The following is a 21,969-nucleotide window of genomic DNA, read 5'->3' on the forward strand; positions in this document are numbered from 1 at the left end:
ACTTTGTATTTGCTTGGGAATAGAGTTCTGCTGCTGTTCCAGTAAACATTAGAGAAGCTTCATGTGAGGTCTTCCTCAAAATCATGTCCATACCTCTGCAATTCCATCATAAACAATTTGAAGAACTTACTTAAGAAGACTTAATAGATAACGAGAAATATAAACTTTCTACGTAACAAATTTGTCTCTGAGCAGAAGTACAATAGTAGATCTTGATCTGAGCAAACAGTACCTGATTCACATGATCAGAGCTAAAAAATGCAAAGGCAAGAGTGGGCAAAGAAACAAGCTGAAGAAAAACTCAAGAAAACAAGGAGAGTTCAGTGGAAGTTCTCAATAGATCTATGCAAATCTAATTCTGCTATATTACACCTCCTTGTCCCTTGTCTCCCAGCTCACATCTGTGGTTGTAGTACTATTAGGAATCCATTGGGTTCTTCATTCCCACACATACACAGTTTGTGTCACATGTGGGGAGCATTCTGACCAGTATGTGTAAAATGGCAGTGAATTCAAGGAGCACATACTCACTGCTGGAATAGAGGATGGTGAGTACGGAAGGGGCTACTGGATATACTATAAACATTTAGATGACTGATATTTACCATTTCCACATTCACTTTCATAGCTGTTTTTGAGTATGATCTTTTACTACAGTTTTTTAAATTAAATATTAAATTTTGAACTAGTAACTGAAATGTGTTAGTATTACCTCTTCTCCATAAGCTCTGGATTTAATATAGCTTATTATTTTTTACTTCAGATCACCTGTTAATTTTGTTGTGACAGAGTTCACCAGCTCTGTGTATCTAGAAGATAAACATATAGTCTAACTTAATGTCCCTCCAGTAATGAGGGGAGGTCCTTCAATGGGCTGTTCATTTCATCTATCTTAAAAGGAAAACAGCCAAAAAGTGTTCATCTTTCCATTGACTGAAAATATGCAGTCTTTATTCCTAACTGTCAGCATACAGAAAACTCCCTGCAATATTAAGTGATTTTTCATATATAATTATTCTTGCTGTGTAAAATGTAACTTTTAACCCCCTCTTCAGTGAAAATATATACTCATCTGATTTAATCTGAAGTAATTTCTTTTTTTAAATCTTGAAAAAATATTTCAGCCTTTTCCTGAAACCCTTCAAAATTGTCAGGATCCTGGGTAGAAGCATGGAGGCTGGAAATGGATGAGCTATTGCAGTACAGATTATCTATTCAAAACAACTGTTCCATGGGACTTTTTCTCTCTCTTTTTCTGTCTTCATAATTTTCTGGGGTTTGCTTGTTTCCCTTTTCAAATAACATTTCTCTTAAAATCCTGATTTACCAGATTTTTCAGATACCCTTTTTTTTACCCATCTATATGATTATCTCTTCTTTATCTTTATCACTTTGTGTATGTTGGTGTCCTCATGAGGGTCTTAGCAGAACTGCCTCTTTTTTTTCCCGTGTTCATGAAAATATTTTAATCAAAGTTGGGATGAATCAGATCACTGCATGGGTACTTTCTGTTTAGAAATAATTTTTCAGTCAGTTGTCTAGTTTGCAGCCTGTAAACTGCTCTGATGTTTTTATATTGCTCAAAAAAACCCCGCCTCAGAATGTCATCTGTGATTAAGTCAAATATATTAAAGAAATCAGAGGTAACTGTGTTAATATATTTAATCACACTTGAGCTCATCAAACTTACCATTTTGATTAAACCTTTTTTCCATAATGCCATATGGAATGGCATTAATTACGTGCCCGTGATTTGATTCTTCATTGATTGTCTTTGCAGCAGTCTTTTAGTGGGTCTCTGGAACAACACACAGCTTGTGTGACCTGTACCTACATGATTTAGTTTTACTTCTTCTAAATATTTTTTCCATCTAAGCTTTTGTCAGTCCTGTATATTTTCCCATTTTCAAAGGCTTTTTTAAAAATTCACTGCTTGTGTTTGTATTCCAATTATTTCACCTAAGACATCAATGAACACATATATGTATTTTACATGATGAATTAGAATATTTCATTGAAAGTAACTACCTTTTTAATGAAAAAAACCCACACATTGAAGCTGTTTCATTCTTAAGATTTTATTTATTATTTTTATTCATTCTTTACATACTAATTCTTGTTTTTACTTTTTTACGTTTGTAAATTTGAGATTCTCCTTTCATGTCTTACCTTTTTTTCACTTGAAAATAAAATTTATACTTAAAAACTTCTTGAGTTTTAACTTTCTTGACATACTTTCTCCCAACTGGAATGTCCTTTGACCTATTCATTCCTTCACAAATGCTGCATGTGGTAATAGTGGAAGCTTTCTAAACTGTTCCCAACTACCAGGTGTATTTTTTCTGAAGTTTCTTTTGACAGTTGCATTGGCTCCTGTTAGCTCTCCAGCTATAGAAAAATAATTTTTTTATTTAATCATGACATATACCTCTGTTTTTCACCAGGATTGTTATGGGAAATTAAATGGGTTGGGGATTGCTTGGTATCTATTCACTTTATAATTTTTTAGTTTGTTTATTTATTTGTAGATTAAGATGGGAGTCTTCATGCATTAGGAAGAGATCTAGTATGGAATTTCTCTGAGTTGTGTAACATACACATACAATCTGAGATTTTATTTTTTAAGAACTCCAAAGATGTTTTACCCAATGGAACAGCTTGAAATCTTCCATTAAAAAAAAAAAAAAGTTTGTTTTTGCTGTCAGACGGCTGCTCTCTTTTGTCCTTTGACACAGCTCCAGAATTACTCACAGTCTTTCTTGCAATTCAAGTGTGTAGTGATTAGTACACACACTTTCGAGGTCTGCTTCTCCAGAATTTTCAGTAGCTCTGCAGACTCCGAGGATTCAGGTATTCACTTAAGACAAAATCCAAAATTAGGCCCCTTGTAAGTTTAAAAAAACCCAAACCAAATAAAAACCAAAACAAAACCAAATCCATATGATTCTACTTCTTTGTCCCTCTCCCTCACTTCCCTTCATATTGTAATGGAAGTCAGCACCCTTACTAAGTTAAAAGTATTAGTTTTGGGTATGAAATTTCCCTCGTGGTTTCATTAGGTATTTATTAATTTCCTGCCCAGGTCTCCTTTAGTATGTTGCTGTGTTTTTTTCTGCCAACTGTTCATCCCAGAGGTGGCTGTACTGACACTAGAATGGGTGTAGACTTGGGGAAATGAAGAGAGATACTTCAGTGTTTTTCTTTATAGCATTCTGAGGCTTTGACAGATGAGGAAATGACACTGAAGAGACTTGCATGTTGTCATTTCTGTTGAACGTTTCTGAGTTCTAGGGAAAAATCACAGTTTTTAATCTTGATTATCATGGCTTGCAGTCATATTATCTGGCTGCCCAGCACTCTTTCCTGATAAATTGTAAGGAAGTTTTACTGCAGGAGGCTGCAGAGATATATGGAACTAGAGGGAAAGAGTGGAGGCTCTCATGGTCCTAGTCCTTGTACAAGCTATTTTCTGGCTTGTCTTCACTCTTCTGGCTGATTGCTACTGATCCTGGTAAATGCTGAAAGCTATGAGATCTCTATTTTAGTGTGTCCTCTGCAGTCACAACAGCTTTTATATAAAGTGACTTATTTATTTAGTCTGTTTGATTTTTATGAAAATATAAAATAAGTGGGTTTATATCTCTTTCTTGTGTCTTGAAAGAAGAAGAATGTTTATGTTCACAAGCTTTTGCATACTTTTGCATTTTCCCTCTGTGGTTCCACGAGTTAGAGGTGTGTTAAAGCTTGAGATTTTAATTTTTTTTTCAATTCTAGCAGCAAGGTTGTGAAGAAAAATGATGAATAACATACAATTTGAAAGTAATTCTAGCATTGATAGTCCCTTGCACTAAAAATACTTTTACATCTGATTTCTATGCAGTATAATCCCTAAAATGTTGCTACTTTTTTAAGATAAGTGCATTAAAGTAATATTTCTTTGGCGTGACATAGCTACAGCAGAGTGTGTAAGTTCAGTTTCTTTCCCATTTAATGTACCATCATCAATCCTTTGAGTTAGGAGGGCACTAAGATAATTCACCTTCTGCTTCTGATCACTTAAGCTGTTGGCTGATAACCTCTAAAGCAAGCAAGGAAAGCTAAGGGTCACCTGAAAAAAAAAAAAAAAAGGGTGGTGGTGATGATCACAGTCATTGGAAAAATATTTCGTAGAGCAAGCTGACATAGGAACTAAAGTGAGCAGCCTCTGGAGAGATAAAGCTGCTAATCCTGCCAGGAGAATTGAGTTACTGTAAGAGACTGATTCAGGAATCACACACTGAAGTTGCACCATTTCCTTGCTGTTCCCTATGCCACCTGCAGATTTGCACACTCAAAAACATCTGCTCAATGTCAGTTTAGTGATCTCACTTGTGTAGCAAGTCATACTTCAAAAGAACGAGGTCTGAAAAATTATATCATTTGCAGAGTGAATGGTTTGTTTTGCTTAGAGGGGGACCATTTACCCTGGCTCGTAGTTCCAGGAAAAGGTCAAAGAGCACAGACCAAAACCTCATAGTCACATTGTGATGGGGCAGCAAGACAGTGAAGCATCTGAGGGTCACTAAGCTGTGTCTGTGACTTCAGTAGCTTGTTCTCCTTCTCCTTCCCTCTGCATCTGGCAGTTGAAATGTTCAGCCAGTCTTTAGCTGTATCCTGGTTATTTATCTTTTTTTTAAACACCTGTTTCTCTCTTTCCCCAAAAAAGCAAAGAATGGCAGATAACCAGGAGAGTCAAATGACCATTGAGGAAAGGAAACACCTGATTACAGCTCGAGAAGAAGCCTGGAAGTCCAAGGGTAAAGGAGCAGCCAATGACTCCACACAGTTCACTGTAGCTGGCCGAATGGTAAAGAAAGGTCAGTGATGAAATGATCCCAGTATAAATAAGACACCTCTTATCTGTCTAGTCAAAATAAAGTCAAGCTAAAGCTATGCAGAAACAGTATCTGTGTTTAGCAAGGGGAGGACTGTTTGTCTTCAGCTGAATATCATGTCATGAGGCTGTTCACTTTAGTTTCTTGTGGCCCTCATATTGATCTATTTTGTTCTGCACTGTTGCACTGCCATCCAGTTATTACGGGCCTCTGACTGGTGGAAGTCTATCACTTGAACAGGGATATATGTTTTGTTTCTCCTTCTAATACAACCCAGAGGGCATAGTTGGATTATTCTTTCTTATTTATCCTTCCTTTGAAAACCCAGCTGCACTGCCTAGAGAATAATTGTGAAATCTAGTTGTTGCTATTGCTGGCACTTCCCCCGCCCTTAGGAACACTGGGAATATTTAGCAAACGAGTGTTATTTTTATGGATAGTGTCTTGTACAACAACTTGAAGTGCTGTGTTTGGCTGAAGAAATCACTGAAAGGATTCTCTGGTTCTGCATACAACCAGGAAGTAGAAATGGCAAGGGAGCAGTGTTGACTTTTTTTTGAATCTGTTGAATTCAGTCACTTTTTCAAGACCTAATCATTCTTCTGAACTGGGCAGGAGTCTCCGAAGGCTGCACATGGTAGAAATGTAGCTGTTCTCACAGTACTCTTGGGAAGATGATAGGTTTGGGAAGAAGGCACTTAAACTGACCTCTTGTGCTTAATGAATACTAGATTTTGTTTTGTTACAAGAGCTTGGTTATTAAACACAACAACAACGAACCTTGAGTTAAATGACAACCATCAAAAAAAACCACCATTGTAGAGCAAAGGCAATATTGCAACAGGAGTAACTGTTTGCAATCCAAGCCACATTCTGTTGGCAGATAAACAAATACACGGTATTAGGAATTACATCTATTAGTAAAATCTTTTAGCTGCTGCTTACATTGTTTTGCTGCTAGAAATGCCAGTGGTCAGTGTGTAAAGAGTAACCTACTTTGGAGCGTCACCAAGAAAAACTGTTCAGTTGTCCACAGACTTGCTTCTTGGGATTTTTTTTTTTTTTTCCCAAATATATTGGTCTTTGGAAAGGAATAGAAGGTGATAGCATTGTTCTTCTTAATGGGAAAAAAATTACCTTGCATGGGTCTCTTTAGGTGCTATGATCATTCTTTTGAGGAAGCAAAGTAACGCAATGACAGCGACATTAAAAAAAGTACCCCAAGTGGGATTTTAGTTACAAGTGTGTTGTTTTTAGAGCCTGAAAGAATAAATTATCATGATGAGTTTTTAATTTAAGAGACTATGAGAAAGAAATGCAAAATTACATATTCATTATATGCATGTGCACAGATGCTGTATTTTAATTGCTTCTTGTGGCTGAAAATTTTTCAGTCCTAATTGGAAGGTCATCCTTTACTAGGCAGTTCTCCATGTGGTGTTGTGGATTAAGTCCTGGTAGAGCTGCTTAAGAGCTGTGTCCTCTCAAGTATGTCTTGATGGAGGCTTTACCCATTGACTTAAAACCTGCTGGAACTTTGAAAATCTTAGGTAGAAGGGAGAAAAATTGCTTGTGGAAAAGCTACCCAGTTATATTCTAAATCTATCTTGGTGTTTGACAAGTAGGACTTGCAGTAAAGATAGTGGAAACATGGTTAGTATATGTTGTCCCAGCACAACATTGGTTTAATCTGATCAAAATAACTAAAGGCTTAAACTTACATGGCTGAGTAATTAGTAAGCTATAGCTAAGTGGAAAACAGATATTAGAGAAAGGTGTAAATGTCTGTTCCCCCATTTTCTGAAAGTCTAGGCAAGAACAGTTAATAGATGCAATTCATTCCTTTGGTATGCTTTTCTACCTAATAAAATCCATGAATCCTGTAGAGTGCCATTTCTATTATAAGAGCGATGTAGATTCACATGAAAAGAACTAAACAAAAATCGTCTTATTTTATCCACTGGGTCCAGGATGAATTGCTTTATGATAATTACTGAAAAGGGTGGAGGAGAGTGCAACAAAAGGAGGGAGTAGTGCTTAATATGATGGGAACTCTGACTTTCATTTCTGCTTCCATTTCCATGTTTTCTTAAAACTGCGTCCTGCCACGAGTATTAATAGGGATGCATTTGAATTTAAAAAAGGTGGTGAGGACACAGTGGAGGTGAAGGTGCCAAAAAAGATCTTGGTAGTTTCCTTGCTAACTGTATCTTTTTGTTCAGAACACTTGTATGTTTTTAAAATGTGGCTTGTGGTAGAGCTGGAATCCAAAATGTAGACCAAGTGAACTGCTACTATCTTGAAAAGGTTAAAATTACTGTATTCAAGAGAAAGCTTGTATTTTGTGTTAGCTTGCTTACAGACACTTGGAATTGAAGCTTTGTTTTTGTGAATGGGGTGGTTTCTGAGGCTGCTGTTGATTAAAGGAGCAGGTAGGGCAGTGCACTCTACCATCTCTAATAGAGTGATTAGGGAGGCTGGGGAAATATTCCAGACTATAGGAAGTGTCCAGGCTCATCTGCTTTCCGTAAATAGCTTCCCCGTCATCACTGCTGGGAACACGGGCTGAAGTCACAACTACATTTCTTATGTTCTCTGTTCCTACACAGGCCTGGCTTCTCCAAGTGCTCTAACATCAGTAGCATCCCCTTACAGTAACCGGCAGAAGTCTACAAAACCCTTGGAAGGTAAGGAATAAAAATGGCTGAGATAAGTCCAGGCTTTTTTACTTTCTGTCAATTAACAGGTTTTACTTTCTGGTTTGCTTAGAAATTGAAGCCAGACCTGATATGCAATTGGAATCAGATATGAAGCTTGACAAGTTGGAGTCGTTCTTGGGAAGGCTGAATAACAAAGGTTGGTAGAGTTACCAAAGGTGGCAGTGTATCCACTCTCTGACTTCAGTAAATGGATTAAAGTACCTCTTAGTTAAAATATCTGGTAACAGAAACTGAATATTTCTTTATTCAGACCACACTTACTGATCACTTGCTTTATTTTTGTGATTCAGTCTTTACTAAATTTTAAGAAGAAAAGCGTTTCTCTATTGTATTACAAATGTACAATAGAGTAAATCACAAATGCCAAAATAACTTTCTTATTTCTCTACACGTGATGTGCACATCCTTCTTGAGAGCAAAATTTCTTAAAGCCACACAGCCAGTCTGAACCATATTGCCATATAGTGAAACAGCTTTACATGTAGTTTAGTGTTATTAAAATCAAATTGTGCTCCAAGCACAATTCATTCACCTTCCTACTTTTTTGAAAACTGACTCTCTATAGCAGTTCTTCAGCTTCCTGGTACAGGTTGTTTGCTATTTATGAAGCTGTCTAGAGTTCTCCAGTGTTTCTATTTCGTATGTCTGTCCTCCATTTGTAAGACAAAAAACCTTTTGTAATTTGTAATGTGTCAGATACCATAAACAAATGTGTTCACATTTCAGCAGAGGAGGCACTAGTGTAGAATAATGACTCTACCATACTCACTAGTCTGAAGTAGTGACTTTTCCACTTGTAGTTCTAGTAGATCTTTTCAAAGGAAGGAATTATATGGTTGGACGCAAGATGGAATATAGAAGAAGTTAAAATGCTTGTATCATCCTACCAAAACAACTCATTTTTTATAGTGCCCAAATTTTTCATTTAGCCATATTTCCCAAGCATTTTTGTATAATGATTATTGCATATGAGTAGCAGTTACACTGTTTTGACATTCTTTACCAACACTTTTCTACCATGAGTTAAAAAAGAAAACAAACACACACACACAAAAAAACAACAAAAACCAAAACACCACTACCCCTCCAAAAAAATCCCCATTCCAACAACTACCAAACAAGGTATGTTTACCTTTCCTAGAGTTGGAAACTCTAGTATGATTATTACTGGGTAAGGTGTTTCTTTCCTGCAGTTGCTGGGATGCAAGAGACGGTGCTGACAGTTACAGGAAGATCCGTGAAAGAGGTGATGAAGCTGGATGATGATGAAACATTTTCCAAATTCTATCGCCATGTGGATTTCCCTTCTTCCTCAGTGCCTTTGGACCTTGATGAGGACTTTGATGCCATCTTTGATCCTTATGCACCAAAGTAAGAACTACTTTTTTCCCCATTGTTTTGAATGCAGACATAGGGCCAGTGCTCAGTGTTCAGCTCTAAGTCATCATGTGGGTAGGTGTCTTAGTACTGGGCATGGCCATTTCTTCTGCATATTTCTGAAAGCACCCTCCCGCCTGAATTGAGGAACTGATCCTAATTTCTTGTCATTAGATGATTCTCCCTAGAAAAATTACCTGATGGTTATAAACACTACTTGTTTTTCAGGTTGATATCTTCTGTAGCAGAGCACAAACGTGCAGTTAGGCCTACACGCAGAGTCCAGTCCTCAAGAAACCCGCTGAAAATGCTGGCAGCAAGACAGGATATTCTTCATGAATACACTGAACAAAGACTGAATGTTGCCTTCATGGAGTCAAAGAGAATGAAAGTAGAAAAAAGTAAGCTAGAAGGGTGATTTGTACAAGACACCATTTTGCTATTTTAATTAAAAGTGAACCAAAATATCCCAACACAAAAGCCAGAAATGAAGGAATGACACTCTCTGAGTGGCAATAAATTGATTGAAGTATAAGGTTGAATGTAGACTGTTTAGGAGGTCTGCAGAGAAGGGTGTGACTTCCTCAGGGAAAGCTACCTACAACCCCCTCCTGTGTGTAGGTTTAATTATTTATTTTTGGCACAGTCACCTTGCGCAGAGAGAGAGAGAGTGCGCCACAGTGCCTGCAGGGTGAGGACAGGAGATCAAGGAAAGCAGATCCAATGTTACGTTATGCTGGGGCAAGAGCTGGCAAGAATAGATGAACTTTTGTTCAGGTATACTGGCCTCAATTTTGGGTCCTAATTTTCTCTCAGAAACTAGAATTAGCCTTCTTGACTCCTAAAGAGTAATTTCCATAGAGGATCAGTGCTTTGTGTTTTAATTGTGACATTGCTTTCTCCTGACAATCAGGCAGACAGCAAAAGACATTATTGTAAAATTTATTCAAAGGTTTGTCAAGCCACTCTTACCATTTGGGGTACAAGTTTTCCTTATTACTTTGAATAAAGATCATCTTTAAACATTGACTGTATTGATGAAAACACTAGTTGTGTGTGTAATACTTTCTTGCCATTTCATGAGAAGCATTTCTCTGCGTTATAAATTAATGAAGTGCTTTGTCTTTGGTTGAGCAACAAGCAGAAGTAGCCAAGAATTTGAGCTTCACGTTTACAGTAAAACATGACTAAGACTTTGAACTGCAAATGGCTCTTGCATCACACTGTCTGAGCCAAATTTTAAGGGAATATCAGTTAATTACCCTTGAATCTCTGCTGTCTTTTATTATTAATGTCTTATAAGGCATTGAAGATCTACACAGTACTTCACAAAACATTGGGTAAGACATGTTTCCTAACAGAGTTGGTGTTTCTGCCAAATAACATAATTCTGATGCCAACAGTTTACTATTGGATGATATCTAGAAACTTAGGTAATCCTAAACCCATAAACCTTTTGAGCTAGTGGTTAATCTGAGTTCAACCTGGTTTTGCTGTTCCTATTGATAAGAAGAAAAGCTGGAAATAATGAGCAGAAATTATTTTCTTAATGCAACACACAATTTTTTTAATATAATTTTGTCCTTTTTGTGTGTGTGTCTTTCCTCCAACTTCATTTTGTGTACAAGTGTCTACAAACTCAAATTTCTCAGAAGTAGCACTTGCTGGCCTGGCAAGCAAAGAGAACTTCAGCAACATTAGCCTGCGGAGTGTTAATCTAACAGAGCAAAACTCTAACAACAGTGCTGTGCCATACAAGAAGCTAATGCTCCTGCAAATTAAAGGTATGCTGGAACTGCTTTTACTTTCCGTAAATAATAGACTGAATGTAACATGTGGGAGTTGCTACCACAGTTGGATGCTTAGCTTGCTCTAGATCTTCAGCTCAAGATTTCTGTCCAAAACTTAAAAGAATAAGTGACAACTGCGTGACTAAAGTTAAACCTTACAAATAAGTTTGCATTGTGCCACTGGTGTGTGTCTTCCAGGGAGAAAACACAGTATTTCAGAAATTCTAGCCATCTCCTATGGAAATTTTTTAACTGCCCCATTCTTCCAGTGCTCAGTATAACTCGGAAGTGACATGACAGTGTTCTTGCTCCACTTCCCCTCACACTGCGTAGTAATGTATCTGATTCTGCAGAAATAATAGCTACTATTTTGGCAAAGTAAAATTCCTAACACCTTTTACTGCCTACGGACACTCTGTCATAGCTTCACTTAAGCAAATGTAAAGGGTTCTGGAACTTTGCTGCTGTCTGCCATTTACTTAATTCATTTCTTTCCAGAAGGACACAGAGTTGTTAAATAAAGAACAGGAAATAATAGAAATATTAGTTGATAGGAGACAAGTTATTTTGTTTTCTATGACTAAACTCTTTTTTCACAGTAGTAGTCTTTTAATTCTTCTTTAACAGTCTGTTTCCATATATTTTGCTAAATGTGCTGGGGTTGTTTGTATTTCATTGAAAACAAATTAGATCTTGGCACTTGATAGTAGTAGTTGAAGGAATAAAATTCACTTTATTTTCTCTTTAGGAAGAAGACATGTTCAAACAAGACTAGTTGAACCTAGAGCCTCATCACTGAACAGCGGAGACTGTTTCCTGTTGTTAACTCCACATTTATGTTTCTTATGGGTAGGAGAGTTTGCAAATGTCATAGAAAAAGCAAAGGTCAGTACTATTTGGGGTTTTTATTATTTATTTCTAGAACTGTTGCAGTATATGTCTCTTTGATGAAATTGATCCTTGGTGGCAGTTCTCTCAAAAAGTGGCATGTAACTGATAGTCCATGACAGGTAGATATGCAAGATTCCTGAAAATATGTTTTAGCCCATGGACTGAATGAAAGCTGATGTAGGAGCATGTAGGTTGTGAAGCTGCAAGAGAAAAGAGGATATCCTCAGGATACAGATTTGGACTCAAACAAAAATAGTCTGAATTGCAGGATGTCCTTTTTATTCCCATGTTCATTAAGATCAGGTCTTGTTTTAAGGTAAATGGAAGAATGAATGCATTTCTGTAACTTTTTTTCCAGTGTCTGTTTATTTAGTGCAACAAATGATAACCATTTCTTCTGTTATTCGCTCTATTATATCCCATTTGTACTGCACGAGAATTCCAAAGACTTAAGCAATCCTCTTCAGATAACTGTTAATCTCTTAGGCTTCAGAACTTGCAACTTTAATTCAGACAAAGAGGGAACTTGGCTGTAGAGCTTCTTATATACAAACTATAGAAGAAGGAATAAATACCCATACCCATGCAGCCAAAGACTTCTGGAAACTCCTTGGTGGACAGACAAATTACCAGTGTAAGCATTCTTATAGTTACAATATCTGATGTTCTATCACACTAAAATAGTCGAGTCAGTTCTGTTTAGTAAAAGATGTTAATTCTTTTATTATTTTGACAATCTTTTTCTTAAGCTGCTGGAAGTCCTGAAGAAGATGAAATGTATGAAGCTGCAATAATAGAAACAAATTGCATTTACCGCCTTGTAGAAGATAAGCTCATTCCTGAGGATGACTACTGGGGAAAGGTGCCAAAATGCACCCTGCTACAACCAAAAGAGGTATTGTGCCACTTACTGCTCCTGTGGTAAGTGCAGGAACATGTAACTGATAATGACTTTCAGTAACTGCAAATGCTCATGGAGAGGATCACTGAAAATTGGGTCCTCCATACTTCTGAAAGACTTCTGAACACTTTGCTGTCTAGAGTGTGCTACAGGTTTCAAGAAATTTGATCATGTTGTCTTTAAAGTGAAATACCGTTTTAGGAGGTGTAAACATTTTTGTCAACAGTGGCTCACTCCAGAATCATGAAGTGCAAACCAGGTAGCACTTCAGAAAAACAAAACAAAATAAAACCCTGTTTTTATTTCTATCCTTAGCAGACTTTTCCCTTTCAAACAACCATTTCACCCATCTAAGTCAGAATCAGAGCAGATTTCTGAACTAAAGACACAATGCATTTTCTTGGAAGTATTGAGTCACTGCCTGTTTGCTGAGCCAGTTACCCATGTTGTGCTCTGTCAGCCTTCCCTGGCTGCAGGACAAGGTATACGTCAAAATGTCAGGGAAAGCTGCTGTAACTGGACAGCAATCAGTCATGCAATGGAATCAGGTTTTTAGCAATAAGAGCGCTCTAATCTGCTAGTGACTTAGCTGCCACCTAAAGATACACCTCACAGCATTCCCCATACTTGCTTCCAATCATCCTCAGCAATTAGACATCACACTACAGACCACTGCCCTGTCCATACTTGCATTGCAGTGCTACTTGTTAGTGTCCTGCAGAAACTCACATATTTGGAGGAGTTTCTGTTCAGCACAAGGAAACTGGAGGATCAGGGTATCACCTAACCTAATAGTAGGTTGTTGGTGTTTTATATTTGGTTTGCTTTTAGGTGCTGGTGTTTGATTTTGGCAGTGAAGTATATGTATGGCATGGAAAGGAAGTTACTTTAGCACAGAGAAAAGTGGCATTCCAGCTGGCAAAACACTTGTGGAACGGTACCTTTGACTACTCCAATTGTGACATAAATCCTCTGGATCCAGGAGAATGCAATCCCCTTATACCCAGGTATTGTAACTTAAATTTATTCTCATTGCAGATACCTAGTTTTCTTGTCCTTTTTTCAGAGTGTTTAATTTGATTCTATGTCTTTTGTTCCCTTGTACAGAAAGGGACAAGGACGCCCAGACTGGGCTGTGTTTGGCAGACTCACAGAACATAACGAGACCATACTGTTCAAAGAAAAATTTCTTGACTGGACAGAACTGAAGAAACTCAATGAGAAGAATTCTAATGAATCCCTTCACCAGAAGGTGCATATAATAAACATGCTAGGTATTTCAAACTAGGTGACTTAGCTGGGATAGAAGCCAGGGAAGCTTGTTCTCAAGGAATCCAGAGCACATTTATTATATTGTGAGCTTTGACCTAGGGGTCAGAGCATCACCTCCTACAGTGAACCCCTAGAGTTGCTTTATATAATTATTATTATTTATATAGTATTATATATATATATATATATAATTAATTAATTAATTCTATATGAGCCAGGCAGCTCAATGAATGCTGCCAAGGTGGCTTTGACAAGGCATCAAAAGATGACAAGATACTAAAGTACTGACATATTCAGAAGTCAAACTGTTTGACTGGAACGGTGGGGTAAGAAGAAAAAAAGCTATATTCAAAGAAATCTCTCCTCTGTGTTTTTTGACAGGAAGAAACCAGATCTGACTCTAAACCATATGATGTCATGCTAATGGTAGCTGTGCCTCAAACAACTGTAGGCACTGTCTTGGATGGAATGAATATTGGCCGGGGCTATGGACTTGTAGAAGGAGAAGATGGGAGGCAGTTTGAAATTATCACTGCATCTGTGGATGTCTGGCACATTCTGGAATTCGACTATAGTAGACTACCTAAGCAAAGCATAGGGCAATTCCATGAGGGAGACACATATGTGGTGAAGTGGAAGTACATGGTGAGCACTACAGGTTAGTGAACAATTGCATTTCATCCTGCTGAAACATGGAGAAGTGCAACTAAAACTGCTGCTCCTAGTGGTGAAATCCAGACCTAGACTTCTTTGGATAAGAGGCTGTTTTAAACGTTGGGGCTCATAATTTAGCCTTCCTAGGCCATAAGAAGTAGAGCTTCTTATTTTATTTTGTTTAAAAGAAAGCAATAGAAAAACAAGTAGTTATTTTTCATACATCAAATGTAATGCTGTCCATCTCTGCTTTTGCCCAACATTGGTGGTGTACACATTCACAGGACAGCTCGTTAAGCCAGAATTGTGTCCACAGCTTAACACCAAAATAACAAGGCAGCTGGACTAATGACAGTGGTCTGAATGTCTTGCAAGAGACGTAGGCTTAGTAACAAGGAACGCCTTTGCTGGATAATTGAGATAGGTAACAATGACAGGAAAAGCCCTTGCCAACCCATTGCCCTTGCTGTCCCTCTTGCTGTTGCTGGAAACGTGGGTTTCAGGCTCAGCAGTGTTCTGACAAAGAGCCTGAGTGCAGCAGGTAAAGGCTGAGAATCAGTCAGCTCAGGAAGCCCATTGGAACTCGCCCTTCTGGCACTAAACTAAGAATAGGTGGCTTTTGTGGTAAATTAAATAGAAATAGTCTAAAAATGATTGTTGGAAATAGAAGTATATTAAAATCAATTGAAAGCAGTGTAACAGTTATACAGCCTCAGGCTTTTAGCCAAAAACCGTAGGTAGGTCTTAGTCAGGATCGTTGAGTTCAGATACTGGCAAATCCAAGAAAAACATGAAAGCTTGTAAGTCTTGGGAGAAGTTCACTAATACTGAACTGTAAACAGACTTCTAATCCAAATGGATGAAAACATATTCCATCACTCCAAAACAGAATAAATTTTTATGTAGGAGGCAGTACTTTTATGAGCTGAATGTACAGATAGGAGTGAAAACCATAAATTTTAGAAGTGAGTAGTGGTTTGAATATTCTCAACTTGAAAAAACCAGGATGCTTTCTCCTAAGTGTTTCAGTTGGATGCTGCTCAGCACTGCTGGAATCAAGGCAGAAGTTTTAATATTTTTTTTAAGAATCTGTTTTAAAACTCTTAGCTTTTCTTAAAGCTTTGGTTTAGTTATATCTGTGTATTCCCTATTCACTGGAAAGAGTGAAATATTCCATAATTGGTTGTATTGTTGAACTTCATTTGCTGTAAACATTATTTGCTTATCATGATAACTAAATACCGATCCTTTAAAAAAAAAAAAGTTGCTGTTTCCCTGCTGCCAAGGAACAGTGTGTAATGTGGAAAATGAGCCATAATGCACTTTTCTGGTAACATAACTGGACATACCATTTCACATGCAAATTGGCTCAAGTGCTGTCAGTTATTTTTCTCCAGACAGTACCAATCTTTCTACATCTCTTTCTCCTGCCAACAGAGGCTTCTCTGCCTGGGGGGGCTCACATCCACCTGAGGAGACAATGCCAACTCTGCATGGGGACACGCTGGCTTGGAGGCTTAATGTTCCTTTAGCTGGACATTTTATCTTCCCTGTTCTGGATGGGATAGTGCTGAGCTGGCAGATGAGATTAAACCATGTGCTGTTTAAACCTATAGCCAGCGTACTTTCTTCAGCATGTGCTTTCTGTTTCACAGTTGGAAGCAGACAAAAAGGAGAGCAACAAGTAAGGGCTGTTGGAAAAGAGAAATGTGTATATTTCTTTTGGCAAGGAAGGCACTCCACAGTGAGTGAAAAAGGAACATCGGCACTGATGACGGTGGAACTCGATGAAGAGAGAGGAGCACAGGTGAGCTTCCTAGGTGACAGACCTGGTAAGATTTGCCTTCCCAGGTAGCCACTAATGGTAAATGGGAATTGTCTTTTTTGGCGTCCTCCCTTTCTGTAAAGGTGTTCTTGCCATTACAAATAGTCAGACCTCAGAACTACTTTTGGCGTTACTCCAACTGCCAGAGACATGTAAGCTCCTTTATGGATTGTCATTCCCAAATCTCACTTCTAAAGATTATACTTCTGAGAAAGGCTGAAGGAGGTCTTCTCTCCTTTCAGGAATATGTGAAGCACATATTCATGCCTTCAATTCAAGTACATGTTCAGATAACAGAACTGTCTTCCTGGTGCTGAGGAGAAGCACTTTCAGCCGGCCAAGACAAAAAAATAAATTTGAAATTTTTAATTTGTTTACTCTGTAATTAGACATAAATGGCCTTGTTTTTCCTAGATTCTAACAAATGCAGATGCAGCTAGTTTGAAGCCAAGAGGACAAGCTAGCTTTCTTTGTCTTTAGGCAGACTTGGGCTTTGCTGTGGCTTCACCATTACCAGCATCCGAGGTGGAAGGTTTAGAGTTAGTTCCTATACCTTGATCATGCTGTAATTACTTTTTTTAACAGCAGTGTAGACACGACCAGCAAGACAGGAGTTCACAGAATAGAAGTGTAAATGCCCTTGTTCAAGAGCGAGTCTCTGCAACAAAGCTGATTGAGCAATTTGCCATGTCAGTTTCATACTCAAAATACAACATTTAGTGAGCAGATAACATGCACGTTGTCACAGGAACCAGTTTTACAGCAAATTTTGAACCCATTTCAGTTCCTCAGTTACCTCTATAATGGTTTCAAAGAACATCAGTGAAGGTGGACCAGTTCTGTAAAGAGTTCAAATAATGGTTGGAGTTTAAACCAATCTAAATCAAAGTTTATTTGGTATTCCTTATCCTCTGAAACTCTTGATTGTTGGATTCTAGCTAGAAGTTTCTTTTAATATACAGGTCACATATGAAACCCATTGCATGCTGTTATATGGTAATTTAAACAATAGTCAGCAGTTTTAAAGCAAAAGGAAAGCCATCTTCATGGATGGCCATAACTATATAATTTTTAATAATCCACAGAGTCTACTTTTTCTGAGTCTGTGTACTTGCTTCATTTTTCTAATGAAAAGTGGTGCTTTCAATTTCCAGGTGCAAGTGCTTCAAGGGAAAGAACCCCCATGCTTCCTGCAGTGCTTCCAAGGAGGGATGATTGTGCATGCTGGAAGAAGGGAAGAGGAAGAAGAAAATGCACAAAGTAAATTATTGTTAGTTAAGAGCTTCTGCCCCAAAATCCTTTTTTAGATATTGTGGAGGGCTTTGAATTCAGTCTCAACTACCGTACCCTGTAGAAAGAGGAAATTAATGCCATGAAACTCTTAAGACAGCTTTGCAATGCTTTTCAAGGTAGTCTGTTTCTTCTTTGAGCATAGAAAGATTGTATTGGTGCACATGTAAATTGTTCTAATTGGTTTCTAATTAAGCTAAGTACCTGTTTGCTTTAAAATGTATTCTTTTTTGCATAGTCTGGGAAAAAAAAAAAAAAAGGTGGTTTTATGAGCAGTTCTTCTGCTCCAAGGAGAGTTCTAAGCTTTTGTTACCCAATCACTCCTTTTTGTAACATATTCCTTGAATGCTATAGTTGAGGTAGGAGAATTTCAATGCAAGTGTAGCTTGGACATGTTCCAGTTTGCACCTGGATGTGACCTCCTGTGCCTAAGGTGCAGAGGGGAAGAGAAGCTGATAGGAATACTGTATTTGTCTTCCTTTTCCCCCCTTATGAAACAGCAGAACTTGACTGTATTGCTCTGTTAAGCTCTTCAGCTCTCATTACTTGTACTCTTGTAGCAAGGTTTCAGCAGGCATCTTTTCTGTACTGGAGTTTCTCAAGTAGTGTTAGCCAAACCTGGTGCTTAGCTAGTTTGTTCTGTGACCATGTAGGTAATGCAACAGGTGAAATTCATCTAGTGTGAGAACAGCTGTTCCAGAGGAGAGGGTTTGAATTTTCAATGCCATGTGACTGTGTAATACTGCTGCACTGTTCCTGTCTGCTCCAGGTGACTGGAGGCTATATTGCGTGCGAGGAGAAGTTCCCAATGAAGGAAACTTACTTGAAGTAGCATGTCACTGCAGCAGCCTGCGCTCCCGGACATCCATGATTGTCCTCAATATAAATAAAGCTCTTATCTACCTGTGGCATGGCTGCAAAGCTCAATCTCACACCAAGGATGTAGGAAGAACAGCAGCCAATAAAATAAAAGAACAGTGAGTGTCTGACCTATATTTTGGAGATGGTTATATAGGCTATCAATTTACTTAAAATAGTCTGACTCAAAGAAAATTTGCAATAAATAAATCTGTCTTCTGAGTACAAATGCAACATGTGCATGCTTGGTGATGAGGACAAGCTGGTTTGGTAGAGGGGAGAAAATACATGTTCTGTAATCACTTTCACTGAAGGTCGAATGCTTTTATTAATAGACTCATAGAATGGTTTGAATTGGAAGGGACCTTCAGGATCATTTAGTTCCAACCCCCTTGCCAGGAGAGACACCTTCCATTAGACCAGGTTGCTCAAAGCGCCTTGAACACTTTCAGGAATGGGGCATCCACATTCTTCCTACTGTACTAATTACAGTTGCAAAAAAACCCAGACACTTTCTATTTGGAGGGCTCAATATCTGAATACCAAATTAAATTACAGTTGATAAGAGGATTAGAATCTAGTCTTGTGAATAAGGATGAGGAAATTATTTTGGGAAAGCATGCAAGGAGGACATCAGCAGTTACAAAAGCAGGCAGTGAAAATCCCTACTTGAGAGCTCACGTGAGCATCTCCTCCACTCTGGGAATGGGATCAGAAATGGTATGAGAATGGTTGTTGAAACTCTCTATCTTGTTTTTTGATAATTTTTCAAAGCGCTTGTGTTGACATGAGGGTACTTTTGGGTTCTAATAATGCAAATGGCCAACAGGTTTGTGTTAGCTGTGTTTGGAGCAGGAACACTGGGTTCACTCTCTCTCTCTTTGTGTTTTGTAGATGCCCACTGGAGGCAGGGCTGCACAGCAGCAGCAAGGTGACAATTCATGAATGTGATGAAGGGTCAGAGCCCTTGGGATTCTGGGACGCGTTAGGAAGGAGAGATCGAAAGGCCTATGATTGCATGTTGCAAGGTAGATCTGCCTTCCTGGATTTGGCACTCACATTTTACTTTACTGGTCTATGGTATTGTAAGATTTAATGTAAAGTTTTTGAAGAACTTCTTGATAGTTGAGATGATCCCTTCAGAGAGATGCTTCCAAAAATTTACTGAGTTAAGTCATACTTTTCTAGAATGAAAGTGCTGGAAAACCAAGTGTTTCATTTTGTTCTCCCCGCTTCTGCTGCCATCTGTATTCAGGCAGCTCAGAGCAAGAGTTAACACCGTTACCAGTACATTTTACTTCTCTTCTGAAGGGATTTAGGAGGCACTTCTGCACACATTCCCATCCAGTCTTTGCTTTGAAACTGCCAACAAAGGTAGCAGGGGAATTGATTTACCAAGTGGAAAATTTGTCAGCTAACTCTGAGATGAGCTTGCTTCAATTAAGCTGCAAAACAGCCAGTTATGAAATGGCTGATAGTAACTAGCCAGGATCAGATTCAAACTGATGGCAGCCAGCCATTTAGCTCAACTTCTTCACAGCTGTTGCTAGTCCGCCAAGACATCTGGTTGTCTTTCCTGATTTTTCAAAAACCAGAGAATTTACAATCACTTTAAAAGTGACTGTAGATTATGTTTTTATTTTTCACAATAATCTCTGACATTTTCTGTTGCAAATCTTCTTAAATTTTGTTCTTTAAAGATCCTGGAAAGTTTAATTTCACCCCCCGACTGTTCAGCCTCAGTAGTTCATCAGGAGAATTCTCAGCCACTGAGTATGTTTACCCTTCAAGAGACCCTGCTGTCATCAATTCCATGCCATTCTTGCAAGAGGATCTTTACACTGCCCCACAACCAGGTATATGCTTTAAAATACTTAAGTAACAGGAAAACAGATAACTGTATCCTGCAGCAGACAGTGTTTCAGTAGCTGTAAGCACTTTTAACTTGATTTATTGCAGGAAAATGTGTGCACGATGCTTATACAGCATTAAGAAATAACTAATTTTTCCCTTACAAAGATGCTGAGAACTAATCGAATATATATGTATCCTAAAAGCTTGCTATAGAAATACATTGTTTATGTCAGATAATCAGAGTCCATCTGTGGTTTAGCTGGATGATTAACAAAAGGGATTGGTAAGCTGTGAAAGGACCCTGTTGTCGTGCTGAAAAGCATGTGAGACTTGGGGTTCTTTAGGGCATTATAAGAACTAATAAGTGGCTGATGATGGGTTTGTTATTTTCTGACTTCTTAGCACTATTCCTTGTTGACAATCACCATGAAGTGTACCTGTGGCAAGGCTGGTGGCCTGTGGAAAACAAAATCACTGGATCAGCTCGAATCAGGTGGGCTACAGACAGGAAATGCGCCATGGAGACAGTGCTCCAGTACTGCAAAGGTAACAGATTGCCGTGCTGGCTGCTTTGAGAGTGTGATACCTTTCCATGCCTTGCTGTCTTGAGCTGAAAGGTGCTCCCCCTATTTTATCAATAAACATCAGCTTATTTGAAGATACATTCTCCACTCTTTCTTAGCAAAGAATTTGCCTAGTAATAGCATTGTTCCCAAATTGCCAAGATACTTTGCTGACTTAATTCTCAGAGGAAAGGTTTTATTTTTTTTCTGTGCCCCTAGTGGAGGAGAACAGCTCAGACATCAGATCTCTAAAAGTGAATACTGAGAACACAGCCTCGTAAACCTGAATGCTTTCTGTATAGCTCCTCTTAAATTTCATAAGCTTCTGTGTATCAAAAAGACTGAATGAAGATACTGTTGGCTGATGTAACTGGGTGTTGATTTGGTGGGGGAGGTGGAAAGACTTTGACAATCAAGAGCAAGTCTCACATGGAAACTGGTGGCTATTGGAAATTCTGGAGGACAGAGCCTCAGCTCTGTCCTCCTTTCTGCAAGATAGTTGTTGCCACTCAGTGTGCAGTGATTCAAGCTGCATTTGATGATCATGTAAGAGTACAACGCCTAGAGATTATTTTCTGCACTAGTAGAGGTTCTTTGAGACACCATAATGCTGCCTTCTCACTTCATCTACTATTATGTGAGGCTGAGAACAGGCCTTGCATCTTCTGACAGGATGAATAAAGAAAGGTGCGAAGTTACCTTGCAGGAGAGAGGGCATAAATAAATAACAGCCGTGTTCTGTTAATTCAGAGCAGTTTCCCACTGTGAACAAGTCGCTGGGGCTTAATTGGTGCAAACTGTGTCCTCTTGCAAAGAAATCCTGATTGCTTATAGACCTTGAGACCTCATGATGCCACTGATTTCTTCTGTAGCAAATAAACTTCATAAGTTGTGACACAGTGGATGGTAATGCATTGTCTCCCATGGACATTTGTATATTTGAAGAGGGAAAGTGATATCCTGGTTGGATTCCATCCTTATGCCAATAAGTCAGTCTTTGCTTTGCAATGTTTAGGTCAAATAGGAGTAACAACAACTGTTGTGTTTCAGTTGTCTTGTGTCACTGAGTGGAGTTGGTAACACCTGGCAGGAGACAGCTG

The 21,969-nt window shown here is 38.4% G+C and overlaps 1 protein-coding gene across 9 annotated transcripts in view; it reads left to right on the top strand.

The window, feature by feature from the left end:
• Positions 1–21,969, top strand: part of SVIL (supervillin) — a 102,762-nt gene that overhangs the window by 75,272 nt on the left and 5,521 nt on the right. For all 9 annotated transcript variants that reach the window (XM_027648371.1, XM_027648374.1, XM_027648373.1 and 6 more), the window contains 18 exons: positions 4,706–4,856; positions 7,484–7,561; positions 7,644–7,730; positions 8,788–8,965; positions 9,200–9,372; positions 10,600–10,755; positions 11,510–11,646; positions 12,139–12,286; positions 12,402–12,547; positions 13,385–13,560; positions 13,661–13,805; positions 14,207–14,483; positions 16,135–16,286; positions 17,459–17,564; positions 18,364–18,571; positions 19,347–19,480; positions 20,153–20,308; positions 20,709–20,852. In XM_027648371.1, the coding sequence (XP_027504172.1) occupies positions 4,706–4,856; positions 7,484–7,561; positions 7,644–7,730; positions 8,788–8,965; positions 9,200–9,372; positions 10,600–10,755; positions 11,510–11,646; positions 12,139–12,286; positions 12,402–12,547; positions 13,385–13,560; positions 13,661–13,805; positions 14,207–14,483; positions 16,135–16,286; positions 17,459–17,564; positions 18,364–18,571; positions 19,347–19,480; positions 20,153–20,308; positions 20,709–20,852 (2,752 nt within the window). The remainder of the gene's footprint in view (positions 1–4,705; positions 4,857–7,483; positions 7,562–7,643; positions 7,731–8,787; positions 8,966–9,199; positions 9,373–10,599; positions 10,756–11,509; positions 11,647–12,138; positions 12,287–12,401; positions 12,548–13,384; positions 13,561–13,660; positions 13,806–14,206; positions 14,484–16,134; positions 16,287–17,458; positions 17,565–18,363; positions 18,572–19,346; positions 19,481–20,152; positions 20,309–20,708; positions 20,853–21,969) is intronic.

The sequence above is a fragment of the Corapipo altera genome, unplaced genomic scaffold, assembly GCF_003945725.1.
Source record: "Corapipo altera isolate COAL_440 unplaced genomic scaffold, ASM394572v1 47, whole genome shotgun sequence".
Lineage (NCBI taxonomy): Eukaryota > Metazoa > Chordata > Aves > Passeriformes > Pipridae > Corapipo > Corapipo altera.